The sequence below is a fragment of the Acomys russatus genome, chromosome 24 (genome assembly GCF_903995435.1).
Source record: "Acomys russatus chromosome 24, mAcoRus1.1, whole genome shotgun sequence".
Taxonomy (NCBI): domain Eukaryota; kingdom Metazoa; phylum Chordata; class Mammalia; order Rodentia; family Muridae; genus Acomys; species Acomys russatus.
The window spans coordinates 1,706,284-1,720,629 of NC_067160.1; the positions used below are offsets into that span (position 1 = coordinate 1,706,284).

The 14,346-nt window shown below is 37.7% G+C and overlaps 1 protein-coding gene across 2 annotated transcripts; it reads right to left on the reverse strand.

Moving 5' to 3' along the window:
* Window positions 1–8,535: 8,535 nt before the first annotated feature.
* LOC127207264 (olfactory receptor 1030-like) lies at window positions 8,536–9,921 on the reverse strand. Of its 2 annotated transcripts, XM_051166644.1 has the most exons (2): window positions 9,013–9,921; window positions 8,536–8,538 (listed from the first exon to the last, which is right to left on the reverse strand). In XM_051166644.1, exons 1-2 carry the CDS (start codon window positions 9,919–9,921, stop codon window positions 8,536–8,538), a joined length of 912 nt encoding a protein of 303 aa, XP_051022601.1. The 2 variants fall into 2 exon arrangements, with proteins under 2 accessions (XP_051022601.1, XP_051022600.1); XM_051166643.1 differs by lacking the exon at window positions 8,536–8,538 and having other exon boundaries at window positions 8,998–9,921.
* Window positions 9,922–14,346: the final 4,425 nt, after the last annotated feature.

The following is a 14,346-nucleotide window of genomic DNA, read 5'->3' on the forward strand; positions in this document are numbered from 1 at the left end:
AACCTTGAAGAAAACATCTTTCCTATCTTGGTGCATCTAAAATTCTGAATGTCAATAAATATCTATGATATATCATCATTATCACTTAAAACATCTAACTAGACTTAAAACATCCTCGTTTCCACCACAGACAGAATTCTGCCTAAGAATGGGCAAGCTTGGATGAGGTAGAATAGAAGGCCAAACTCTGCCAAGACAAGGTAAGCAAGTCCTCACAAATAAGTCTGTCAGAGATATTGGGCCAGAGGCTGAAGATGATATTACAATGCTATAGAAAGTTTTGGGTGACTGTTCAGGCAGCAAACCGTCTCTGCCATCTTCTTTTTTGGGAAGATGCTAACCATCACTCTCTGTATACTCAGGTAATTAATTTGTTCCTTCTCAAGTCTCTGATGGGGTTGAAGACCAGGTAGTTTATTTAGATTTTGAATATTAAACCTTTGCCAGATGTAAGATTAGTGAAGACCTTTTCCTAATCTGCATACTGGTATTTTGCTCAATTGACAGTGTCATTTGCCTTCCAGAAGCACTTAAGTTTCATAATGTCCCATGTTGGTGTTCTGTTCAGGAAGATTTTCCTGAGTGAATGAGTTCAAGGTTCTCCCCCACTTTTCTTCTAATAGATTTAGTATATGTGCTGTTATGTTGAGATGTTTGATCACTAGGATTTTAGTTTTATCCAAGGTGATAAATATGGATCTATTTCCATTTTTATACATGTAGACCTCCAGTTAGATCAGCAGCATTTTTTGAAGATGTTTTCTTTTTTTCATTGGATGGTTTTGGCTTTTATTCAAAATCAACTTTATGTAAGTGTGTGGGTTTTTTTTCCTGTGTCTTCGATTCAATTGCATTGATCTATTTCTATGCCCAGGTCTAGTTAGTTTTTATTACTATTTCTCTGTAGTATAGCTTCACATCAGGGAAGGAGATACTTCCAGAAGTTCTTTTATTGTATAGGATTGTCTTAACTATTCTGTTTTCTTTCTTTCTTTCTTTCTTTCTTTCTTTCTTTCTTTCTTTCTTTCTCTCTTTGTTTTTCCATATAAAGTTTAGACTTGTTCTTTCAATGTCTGTAAAAAATTATGATGGTATTTTTGTGGAGATTGCATTGAATCTGTAAGTTGCTTTTGTTACCATGGCCATTTATTCGATGTTGATCCTACTGATCCATGAGAATGGGGCAGCTTTCTATCTTTGGATATCTTCTGTAATTTCTTTCTTCAGAGACTTGAAGTTCTTGTGATACAGGTCTTTGACTTATTTAATTAGAGTTACACCAAGATACTTTATATTATTTGTGGCTATTGTGAAGGGTGTAGTTACCCTTATTTCTTTCTCAGCCCAAATGTCATTTGTATACAGAAGAGTTACTGATTTTTTAAATTAACCTTGTATTCAGCCACTTTGATGAAGGTGTTTATAAGCTTTTGGAGTTCTCTGATGGAGTTTTGAGTGTCACTTTTGTATAATATCATATCATCTGTGAATAGCAATACTTTGACTTTTTCCTATCCAATTTGTATCCCCTTTACAACCTTTAGTTGTCTTATTGCTCTAGCTAGAACTTCAAGTACTAAATTGAAGAGATATAGAGAATTGGCAGCCTTGTCTTTTCTCTGGTTTTACTGTATTTGCTTTGAGTTTCTCTCCATTAAATTTAATGTTAGCTATCAGCTTGATCTATGTATCCTTTAATATGTATAGGTATGGACCTTGTAGCCCTGATCTTTCCAAGTCTCATAACATGAGTGGATGTTGGATTTTGTCAAAGGATTTTTCTGCATCTAAGAAGATAATCATGTGATTCTTTCTTTTAGTTTATTTATACGGTGAATTAAATTTATGGATTTTAGTATCTTGAACCATACTTGCATCCCTTGGATGAACCTACTTGATCATAGTTGAATGATGCATTTGATGTATTCTTGGATTCACACTGTGACTATTTTATTGAGTATTTTCGCATCAATGTTCATGAATGAAATTGGTCAGAAATTTATTTCTTTCTTAAGTATTTCTGTGGTTTAGGTATCAGGGGGACTGTGGTTTCATAGAATGAGCTTGGTAATGTTCTTTCTATTGCCATTTAGTGAAATAGTTTGAGGAGCATTGGTATTAGCTCTTCCTTGAATTTCTGGTTGAAGTTTGTGCTAAAGCTCTGGGCTTTTCTTGGTTAGGAGACTTTTGATGACTGTTTCTATTTTCTTACAGGTTAAAGGACTGCATAAACTGTATATCTTATCTTGATTCAACTATGATAAGAGAAAGTTATCAAGAAAATCATCTATTTTCTTTATATTTTCTACATTTGTGAAATACAGGCTAATGCGGAAGTAAGACCTAATGATTTTTTGGAGTTCTTCACTGGCTGTTGTTGTCTTCCTTTACATTTCTGATTTTGTTAATTCCCCCCCCCCTCATTTCCTCACTTTCTCCCTCCCTTTCTCTTTCACTTTCTCCCTCCTTTTCTCTTTCACTTTCCTCCTCCCTTCCTCTGCCTTTTAGTTAGTTTTGCTAAGGCTTTGTCTATCTTGTTGATTTTCTCTACTAACCAGCTCTTCTTTGTCTCGTTCTCTTTGGTTCTAATTTATTGATTTCAGCACCGAGTTTTATTATTTCCTGTTGTCTATTCTTCTTTGGTATGTTTGATTCTTTTTCTTCTAGAGTTTTCAGGTGTGCTATTAATTTTCTAACAGTGGATCTCTCCAATTTCTCTGTGAAGGCACTTAATGCTATGAACTTTGCTCTTAGCACTGCTTTTATTATGTCCTATAGTTTAGGTATCTTGTGGCTTCATTTTCATTGATTTCTAGAAGCCTAATTTCTTTCTATATTTCATCCCTGACCCAGTGGTCATTGAGTTGAGAGTGGTTCAGCTCCCATGAGTGTGTAGGCTTTCTGTTGTTTCTGCTGTTGTTGAGTTCCAGCTTTAGTCCATGGTGGTCTAATAAGATACAAGGGAGTGTTTCAATCTTCTTGTCCCTGTTGAGGCTTTCGTTGTGACTGAGTACTTGGACAATTTTGAGGAAGGTTCCATGAGGTGTTGAGAAGAAGGCATATTCTTTTGTGTTAGGGAGAAATGTTCTGTAGATATCTATTAGGGCCATTTGGTTCACGTCTATTAGTTTCTTATTTTTCTGTTTAGTTTCTGTTTCAGTGATCTGTCCAATGGTGAGAGTAGGGTGTGGAAGTCTCCCATCATTACTGTGTGGGGTTTAATGTCTGATTTAAGCTTTAGTAGGATTTCTTTACAAATGTGGGTGCCCTTGGATTTGGGGCATAGACATTAAGAATTGAGACATCATCTTGGTGGATTTTTACATTGATGAGTTTGAAGTGTCCTTTCCCATCTGTTTTGATTAGTTTTGGTTAAAAGTCTGTTTTACTAGATATTAGAATGGCCACTCTAGCTTGTTTATTTGGTCTGTTTGCTTGGAAAATCCTTTTCCATCCCTTTACTCTGAGTTAATGTCTATTTTTATTGCTGAGGTGTGTTTCCTGTTTGAGGAAGAATAATAGGTCACATCTGTTAGCCTCTGTTTTTCACTGGGGTCTTGAAGCCATTGATGTTGAGAGATACTAATGAATGGTGATTATTAAATCCTGTTATTTTGGTGGTGGTGGTGGTGGTAGTGTGTGTGTTTCCTTTCTTTTGGTGTAGCAGTGGTAGAGTTATTTGTGTTTTCTTGGGTGTAGTCAGCCGCCTTGGGTTGGAGTTTTCCTTTGAGTATTTTCTATATGGCTGCATTTATTGATAGATACTGTTTAAACTTGGTTTTGTCATGAAATATCTCTTTTTTACATGTACGGTGGTTGAAATTTTTGCTTGGTATAGAAGTCTGGGATGACATCTGTGGTCTCATAGTGTCTTCATGACATCAGCACAGACCCTTTTGGCTTTCATAGTATCTGCTGAGAATCCAGGTGTAATTCCAATGAGTTTGCCTTTATATGTGACTTGGCTTTTTTCCCTGGCATCTTTTAATATTTTTCTTTCTTCTATACATTTAATAGTTTGATTATTATGTGGTGAGAGAATTTTCTTTTTTGGTACAATCTATTTTTGTGTTCTGTCAGCTGCTTGTATTTTTATAGGCATCTCTTTCTTTAGGTTAGGGAGCTTTTCCTCTATGATTTTAGTGAAAATGATTTCTAAGCCTTGAACCTGGGAGTCTTCTATTCCTATCATTCCTAGGTTGCATCTTTTCTTTTTTATTTTATTTTTAATATATTTTATTAATTTATTCATATTACATCTCAATTGTTATCCCATCCCTCGTATCCTCCCATTCCTCCCTCCCTCCCATTTTCCCCTTACTCCCCTCCCCTATGACTGTGACTGAGGGAGACCCCCTTTCCCTGTATATGTCCCAGATTTCTTGATTTGTGTCAGAAACTTCTTAGATTTGACATTTTCTTTGACTAATGTGTTGATTTCTTTAACCATGTCTTCTATACATGAGATTCTTTCTTCTATCTCTCGTATTTTTAAATTTTATTATTATTATTATTATTATTATTATTATTATTATTATTATTATTATTATTATTATTATTTATTCACATTACATGCAGATTGTGATCCCCTCTCTATTGTCGTCCCTCTCCGACCTTCCCTCCCTTTTCATTTCTGTCCCTCCCGTAGACCTCCGACAGGTGGGTCCTCCTCCCTCACCATCTGACCACAGCCTGTCTGGTCTCATCTGGATATTCTGCATCCCCTTCCACTATGTTCCCACAGAGCCTCTCCCATCAGGGGCAGTGATCAAATTGAGGGCACCAGAGTACTTGTTATAGAAAGTCTCCTGCTCCCCTCCCTCCCTGTGTGGGGAATGAGCTGTCCATTGGCTACATCTAAACAGGAGTCTAGGTCCTTTGTTTGCAATGTCTTTGGTTGATGCATCAGTTTGTGCAGGCCCCCCAGGTTCTGATCCTCCAGCCTTGATAGTCTCCTTGTGGATCTCCTGACAACTTCTGCCTCCCCATCTTTCCATCCTGTATTTCTTCCATACAATTCTCAGCCCTTCACCCAGAGTGTAGCTGCATGTCTCAGTACCTGTCCTGATCCTCCACTGGGTAGAATCTCTCCGAGAACATCTATGTTGGGCTAATATCCACTTAAAAGTGAGTGTACACCATATGTGTTTTTCTGAGTCTGAGTTACTTCACTCTGGATGATCATTTCTTAACTCTAACCAAGAAAGTGAAAGACTTGTATGATAAGAAAAACTTCAAATCTCTAAAGAAAGAAATTGAATAAGATATCTTGTATTCTTTTGGTGATGTTTGTGTCTGTAGTTCATATTCTCCTTCCCGGGTTTTTCCATCTCCAGAATTGTCTCAAATTGTTTTCTTTATTTCTTCTATTTTCATTCTTAGGTCTTTAACAGTTTTGTTCACTTTCTTCTCTCATTTGATTGTATCATCCTGCATTTCTTTAAGTTATTTATTCAATTCTTTCATCTTCTTGATTGTATGTTCCTGTATTTCTTTGAGGGATTTTTTTTTCTCCTTAAATGCTTATATTGTTTTTCATAACCTCAGATTTATCCTCTTTTGGTTTTTTTTTTTTCACTTCAGGTATCTTCAGGACTTGCTGTACTAAGGGTAGCTGGTTCTCAGTAATATCATATTGCCCTGAGTTTTGTTGATTGTGTTCTTATGCTAACCTCTAGCTATTTGGTTGTCTATGGTGTTAGAAGGTATGGTAGTTCCTCTTCTGTCCTTGTCCTACGTAGATCTGGTAAATCAGGAGTCCAGCAGGGAAGGCTCTTAGCTGAATGTTATGAGAGACACAGGCCTCTTTGGGATGGAAGACAGTAGTGGTTCGGTGTAGGTTTCACCTTTTCCAAACCTACTTTACTTGGGGTTCTTTAATGCCTACACCTCCCCTCCAACCCACCTACCCTAGATGGGAGAGAAAAGAGGTTAATGGGAACAGGAGAAGTAGACCTTGTTGAATTCAGTTCCTTGGAGTGATTCCCCTGGTGTAGTTGGCAGGATTTCAGCAGACCAGCAATTACCAAAGTTAGTGCTGGAACCTGGAACAGCAGCCAGAACCTGGAGCCTCAAAGCCATTGTTGGAGTGGTTCTCTCTAGGAGCACCTCAAAGTGGAGCAGTGAACAGTCGATCAATACCAAGACTCAAGAATTCCCACCCTACTGTTTTGGTTCAGAGTCTGTAGTAGGATGTTTGATCTGGCAAAAATCAATCCATGCCATGAAGTGGTTCGACTTCTAAGTGGATAAACATCACCTGTTCTCTCACAAGTCTGTTCCCCTTGCCACACTTGGGATCAAATCAAAAACATGATTACATCCACTACAGTTGGGTCCTGCCAACAGCTCGCCTCTGCTCACTCTCGATATCTGTTTTTTTTTTTTTTAATGGCTATATTATACAAAAATATATATTTTTTGTAATGTTTAATATTTTCATTTTCTTTTTTCTTCTTTGAAACTTTGATTAACATTCAGACTTGTAGACTCTCCAAGATAGAAAAGATTTTTTTCTCCAAGTTTGCCCATACAAATAGGCAAAACACTATGAATGTAATACTTATATAATACCTAATTGTTCTGTGGTCCTTCTTGCTGTATTAGTTTATTGTATATATGTGTAATAATATAAATGTATATGTAAAAGTAAAAAAAATTTTTTTAAAGATATATATGTTTTTAAAGGCACAACTCTGCTCCTCTCTTTGTTATCACATTACTAAAACAATAGTTCACCACCACTATTGACTCTGAAATTTTACCCAGGAATCTCATGGTGGCAAAAGGAAAAGCCTAAGAATCTGGTGTCAAGAAAGGGGAACACTTGCATCCCAAGAATAGATTGACAGCTTCTCAGTCAACTCTGCAGAACAAATTAGAGCTGAAGTGTTGAAGACAGATTGAACCACACAGCAACATGACCAAAACTGCACAAGTACGCATAATTCCTGAAGTGTTTTTAAAGCTAATAATCCTGTTATGATCCCCAAAATTGCTTGGGGAGTCACTGGACCTTGTTACTTTTCTTCCAAATGGGACCATATTGAATAAATACCTTGTTGTTTTGTTTTGTTTGTGTATTTGTCACAATTTTTTAATCAGGCTACTGAAAATCTCCAAGCCAGGCTTACCAGTGCTGCCAGCATACACAGGCTCTAAGACCTTATATAACTCTAATAAAGGAATGGAGGAAAGGTTACAAATCAAGGGCCACTCATAATTGTAAAAATACACAAAGCATATCCAATACTTATTTTTTTCTCTTTTCAATCAAACACCCGACGGGCAACAGTGTCACTGGTTCTGTGATATCACTTGAATGGTACACTTTAAAGAAATGATTAGTTAAATATTTAAAGACTTTTATTTCTTTATGATTTGTTTAAAAAAACAAGAATTTTACTGTCTATGAAGAAAATCCTGCAAAAACTGTCAAAATTATTAGACAAAATTATAATGCAAAGAATTGCAACACTCAGAGCATGGGATAATTACATATTATACAACTCTGATTCAGTGTTATTACTATGGATGACATCATGTTCTACTCAATTAGCCACATAATACACAATAACCACACTAAAACACACAGGCATAAAAAGATAAATAACAAGGAAGACCCTAGGGGAGGGAGGGAGAGGGTATCAAGAGAGGATGAGGCAGGGAGATGTGAATCTGAATGTGAAGAAATTAAACTGCAGAACAGCAGTAACTCACATTGCTAATCCCACTCTATGGGGATAGCTCCGAGACTGGTTGAGACATGAGTGTCCAGGCAAAACAATGCTTCTTGTTGGCTACAGAACCCCTATGAATTATTACTAGATGCCATTCTTCATGTGTCATGATGAAGATTTAGAGATGCCTTTTTCTCCCTAGTCATACCAAGAGCAGAAAACCAGCCTAAATTGTTCTGTGCATCGTGGATGCCTTATACATTTATGACTTTAGGACTGTATAGTGCTTGTGAGAAATTATATGTTTTCAGAACAACAGCAACAACAAAACACTACACAGACACACTGGAGCAGACATGAAAGGGTTCATGCCTCTCAGCATGCTGGACACTGACATTCTGCATCCTTCATGTCCCGAAACCAAGTGCTTCAGTTGCTGTTCCTCCTTAATTCTCATTCAGAAAGATAAGTAGAGTCGACACCAGAAGCAGTTGAAGAGAGGGAACAAAACAGAAGCCTACCACAGAGGTCTTCAGAAAGACTCCACCAGCAGGGGATGAAGGCAAATGCTGAAACTCACAGCCAAACTTTCAGGGTGGAGTGCAGGGATTCTTATGGAAGAGTTGGGGCATAAAAGTACCCAGAGGGGACAGGAGTTCCACAAGGAGACCAATCAAGACAACAAATCTGGGTAGAGGGTGAGTGGCTGTGTAGAGACTGATGCACCAACCAAAAACCGTGCATTCTAAGGAGCTAGATTCTCTGGCTATATGTAGTAGGTAGGCAGCACAGTTTCTTTGAGGGTCCCATAACATGGGGAGTAGAGGCTACTTCTGACATGGACTCTGGTGCCCACTCACTGATCACTTGCCCCTGGCTGGGCAGCATTCCAAGAGTCACAGAGGAAGAGGATGCAGGCAGTCCAGATAAGACTTGATAAGCTGAGGTCACATGATAGGGGGGAGAGCTTCCCATTTCTGAAGACTAGGAAAGGGGGAAAGGAAGGGAGGATGAGGGAGGAGGGTTGGGACAGAGAGGTGACAGTGAAGGAGGGTTCTAAAATAGGGATGTAAGGTGAACAAATTAAAATTTAAATAAAATTTTAAAATATTAAAATAAAAATTAAAAATAAACAATGTTCCTGCTCCAGTTTCTGAATTATTGTGCTATAAAAACATCACTGAGTACTGTAATCTCCAGTGTGAAATTAACATGAACTAGTAAACTCTACCAGTGAAATAAGAAATACAAAATAAGATACTTGACAGAAGAAAATAGATAAGAACATTTTTACATGCCTGTGAGCATTTCTAAACAATCATTTCTGGATAACTTTCCTTATTGCATTTTTCACATCTTTATTTCTCAGACTATAGATAAATGGGTTTAACATAGGACTCACAAAGATATAAAAAACAGCTACAATTTTGCTCTGTTCTACAGATGTCTTAGAGGGTGGCCTCAGGTGCATGCAGAACAATGTTCCATAAAAGATGGTCACAGCTGTCAGATGTGACCCACATGTGGAGAAGGCCTTGCGCCTCCCCTCTGCAGAACGGATTCGCAGGATGGCTGTGAAGATGAAGATGTAGGAGATGAGGATGATGGTGAGAGAACAGGTGAGGTTGGATCCAGCCACCACAAACATGGCAGTTTTCTTCATATAGGTACCTGAGCAAGCAAGGACCATGAGAGGAGGGTCTGCACAGTAGAAGTGATTGATCTCATTGGGTCCACAAAAGGTTAACCGAAGCATAAAGATTGTCTGTATTAGACCATTTACAAAGCCATAAATGTATTGTGTGGCCACAAGAGAGAGACAGACACCTCTGGACATTTTGCTAGTGTATAGCAAGGGCTTGCAGATGGCCACGTAGCGGTCGTAAGCCATCACGGCGAGCATATAGTAATCCGTGATTACCAGGGCAATAAAAAAGTGGAATTGAATAATGCAGCCAACAAAGGAAATGGTTTTTCTCTTGGATAAAAAGTTAACCAGCATCTGAGGGGCAACAGTGGTGGCATAGCAGAGATCCACAAAGGAGAGATGGCTGAGGAAGAAGTACATGGGAGTGTGAAGCCTGCTGTCACTTCTGATTAAGAAAATCATGCTCACGTTGCCAGTCACTGTGATGAGGTAGATGACTAGGAATACCACAAAGAGCAGAGGCTGCAGCTCTGCTCGGTCTGTCAGACCTAGGAAAATAAACTCGGTCACTGCTGTGTAGTTTTTCTTTAACATTTTGGTTGCCTGGCTCCAGAGAAGGTCTAAAGAGAAACAAATTTAAATCCATATGATTGCTGTTGTACATACAACATGTCATTATTCTGTGTGATACTGATCCCTCTTCCTTCAAAATTGTAAATGCTCCTGGCATAGAAATGACTTATGGCACTGAAGATATGGCTCAGCGGTCACAAGCATTTGCTGCCCTTAGAAGACTACAGTTCAGTTCCCAGCATCCATATGATGTTTCTCAGCCACTTGTAACCTCTGATCTGACACTACAGTACCCTTTTGTGGCCTCTGTAGCCACAGGGCGTACACATGCTGCAAATACATGCATGCAGGTGAAATCCCAGTATGCATAAAATAAAATAAATAAAGCTGAAACAAATTAAAATAAATAAAGTGGCTTAGGAAGCTGTGGTTAATGTTTTAAAAGTCCCCCAAAGTGTCACATGGAGCGCTCTCTCTCTCTCTCTCTCTCTCTCTCTCTCTCTCTCTCTCTCTCTCTCTCTCTCTCTGTGTGTGTGTGTGTGGTGTGTGTGTGTGTGTGTGTGTGTGTGTGTGTGTGTGTGTCCATGTTTATTGTTTTTCCTAAACATAGTAAAATGCTGTTTCTCTCCAAATATACTTTTGGTTGTGTTACACAAAGTATTATACATTGAATCTTATTTTGTTTTCCTTAGATAATTAAGTTTGGAATTTTAACTGAAACATGGCACATGTCCATGTAGCATAAGACCGCTCTACATACTCTTTTCAACCCAAGATGTCTTCCAAGCTGTTCTCTCACTTTTCAACAGAAGTTTCTCAATCCTAATAGCCTAGCTCATAAGGCTCTCATATGGAGAAAACTTTCTTAAATTTTTTAAAAATCCAAACTCATTATCTGCAAAGTTTTTGCTCAGACAGAAAAATAATTGTTTGGAGGGATAGAGAACAAGTAAATATTAAATATTTACTTATATAAAATATTTGTATATACACATGTATGGCATACATGAGTGAATCAAGTGCTATACACATACCCGTGTACATAGATGTACATACAAATACATTGGGGTTGTCACATGCCCATGAGGGGCATTGAAAACTTCTTCCTAGGATGACTGGCAATAATAAAAGAACACTAAGAATCAAATCCCCAGGCCCAGATGATTTGCTGTACCTGTATCTGAGTTTAACATGTGTAGAAAGTTTCAATGATATTGAAATATGAATTCTATGCAGGTTTCTAGATGCATAAATTCTATATTCTTTTCTATATGCTGAAACAATAATTTTATAAATCTGCCCAAGACAATACTTCAGGAATTAGACAAGGAATGAAATACTCATAGACACCATATCATGGAACACTTGCATGGTTTGATGATAACATGTATCCTTATATACATGTTTGTAGCCTGACTCTTGCAATAACCACAATGTCACTAACAGACAGATATTATTTTGGCATTCCATAAATACGTCATTCAGTGTCTCTTGCCCATTGCATTTCTCTATGGAATGATGTGATTTATTGATGACATACATTAATTCCTAAACAAGGCATTGATGTGTTTAACAGATTAATATTCCTGTTTTTATAGTACCATTTAAAATTATTTATTATGAAGAACAAAATCCAACAATGTTTTTAGAATTGAAAAACATTTTGACTGGTGAACATGTAAGTTAAGTGCTAAGCACTCACTGCATTTTGATGTTCTACAAATAAGGACTCAGGGTCTGCTGGACATCATACTAAAAACACACAGCAAGTCATCCTGGACATCATACTAAAACACACAGCAAGTCATATTGACAAATGAATGCTTAGGACTTGGGGTCTGCTGGATATCATATTAAAACACACAATAAGTCATATTGACAAATGAATACTTACTTTGAGAAATACCAAGGTTCAGTAGTGATACTACTAAGTCACTAAAGTACAATCCAGATCAGTTTTTTATATATTAAAATGCCTATTTCTAGAGTCCTAAATTCATATAAGAATGTTTTCTACTCATAACTGTGAAAGGAGAGTGACTTTGCAATGGCAGCACCAATGTGAAGAAGTTGAACAGTTTATAAGAGCAAGCTCTCACAAAGCCAATTCTCTAGGGCTCAATTATCACTTGGCTCAAATTGTTTGGATATGCATACCTCTAGCTTCCCTTTCTCAAACCCTAAATCCACTGAGAGCAGGATTTTTGCCCACTTTCCGCAGTCATCAGGGATTCAAATCATCTGAAACTAGTAAACCAGGGGACTAATTATTTATCTTAGCTTGTGCTAAATACCTTTATTGTTAATTGTTTTTAATTTGTATTTTTGCTGATAAGAGGTTGGAGGATGAGCTCCTTATTTGTTTATCCAGTGCTAAGTGGCCAGTCCTGAAATCATATACACATATAAGCAACACTAAATCAACTTATGGGTTATATTTGTATACTTATTTGTTTTCATATGCACTTGTAACAGTAATAGTTAAGGAAAAAGAGGGCATTGTTATGAAAAGAAGTGATAGGACAGAGATGAGACTGAATAGAGGAAAGGAAGAATATAAATTTACTTAATTTTATATTTTGTTTTTGAGACAGAGAGCTGGCTATATAATCATGGCTAGCCAGAAGCTCCCTGTTCAGACCATGCTGGCCTAGAAACTTATATTTTCCTACCTCTGCTTAAAGTGCTGGGATTAAATGCAAGGACCACAATGCCTTTAATTAAATTTTGATTAAAATAAAATTTAAGAAATAAATAAAATACATATTTAGATAGTAGGTTTTATTTTGTTTGTGGTTCAGTCTCTGTGGACCTAAACCCCCTGCACATACGCAGGAGATGTGCAGCTTGTTCTTCATGCATGTCCCCTAACCATTGGAGCAGGGCTGTCTCTGACTCTGTTGCCTGCCTTTGGAGCCCTTTCCACCAGCTGGGCTGCCTTGTCTGACCTCATTGGGAGAGGATACACTTAGCCCTGCTGTGGCTCCAGGTGCCAGAGAGGGTAGAAACCCATAGGTGGGGCCTCCTCTTCTCTCAGGAGAAGAGAAAAAGGGTGGAGGGAGGGGCAGGAGGGTGGGACTGGGAGGATAGGAGGGAGAGGCTGTGGTCATGCTGTGAAATGATCGAACAAATTGTTTAGTGAAAAAAGAATGCTTGAAAAAGTACGTTTTGAAAATATAAAATATTTTCAAATACTTGCTGGACATTTTGGAGTCTAGAAAGGCAGTAACTTAGCCTAACCTGGCTGCTTACTTACTTTGAGACTCAAATCTAGGTTTTAAATAGAAATAACTATTACTACATGTGCTGTTCCAGGTGTATTTTCTTTTGTGCTTATATTTCTAATTCCTTCCCCAACTTAGAGTAACAGGTGTCATGAGTAGATTAATTTGGTGTCTAATTAAAGCTGACTTCGGCTGATACGAGGAACCAGGGAAATGCCAGAGGCAGGATAAGTCCGTGTGTCGTTCTCATCCCCTCCTTGTCTCAACATCAGCCTACTAAGGGTCCCTAGTCCACACCATGGCAACCAACTTCCCTCGTGTTTCTTGCATAAGAAAGTGGTGTGAGATGTTCTTTCTGGTACCAGCTTTCAGCTTCTCTGGAACCAGCAGCCACTGTCCTTGCGCCATTTGGACTCCAAATGGGGTTCTTTTCTGTTGCTTCAACCTTACCAAATTGAGTTTTTATGATGCCCTTTGTTCTCATTCATTATTAAATCCTCTTAAGAGACCAGTCAGTAGCGCAGAACCTTGCTTTAATGCTGTGTCTCCAGTCTCCACCAGAGTAACACATGGTATGTATTTAATACATATTGCAATGAGGTAAAAATGGTCACAGTAACTTTTCTATTTTGTAAAATGTTTGAGGTATTTCTGGTTTGTTTGCGATTGTAAAAGGTTAGATGGACAAATTTATCACTCTGCAGCTGTGTCCTAACTCAATTGAGAGGCATATAACAGTCAAATATTATAATTACTGGCAATATGGCAAGCAAACTCAAGTTTGACAATGTTGCTTAGGCATGATTTTTTCTGTCACTCTCTATTGACATAAATTAGGTACAGCAGAGCAAAGACTGAATACTCAATACCAAGTCTTACAAACTCTTGCAAAGACAAGGAATTCAAGATGAAGAAAACAAGTGCTATTAGGATTAGTACAGAGTATTGACAACACACAAAAAATGTAGAGATGTTCATAGATTATAAACTCCTAAACCAGCACTTATTTCAGGAATACATATTTAGAATTGCACTAAGTATGACAGTAGGATTTTATATCAACAAGAAAACAGAAATATACAGTTGTTCCTTCAGAACAGAACAGATGCATATGCTGTGAGTGGATTGTTTGTGGCCAGGAACACAGAGATTTTATGAATGGAAAGTTAGCCTAAATTAATTAGTGAATATAAATCTAGCTTTGTTAGTGAAAATACTATTG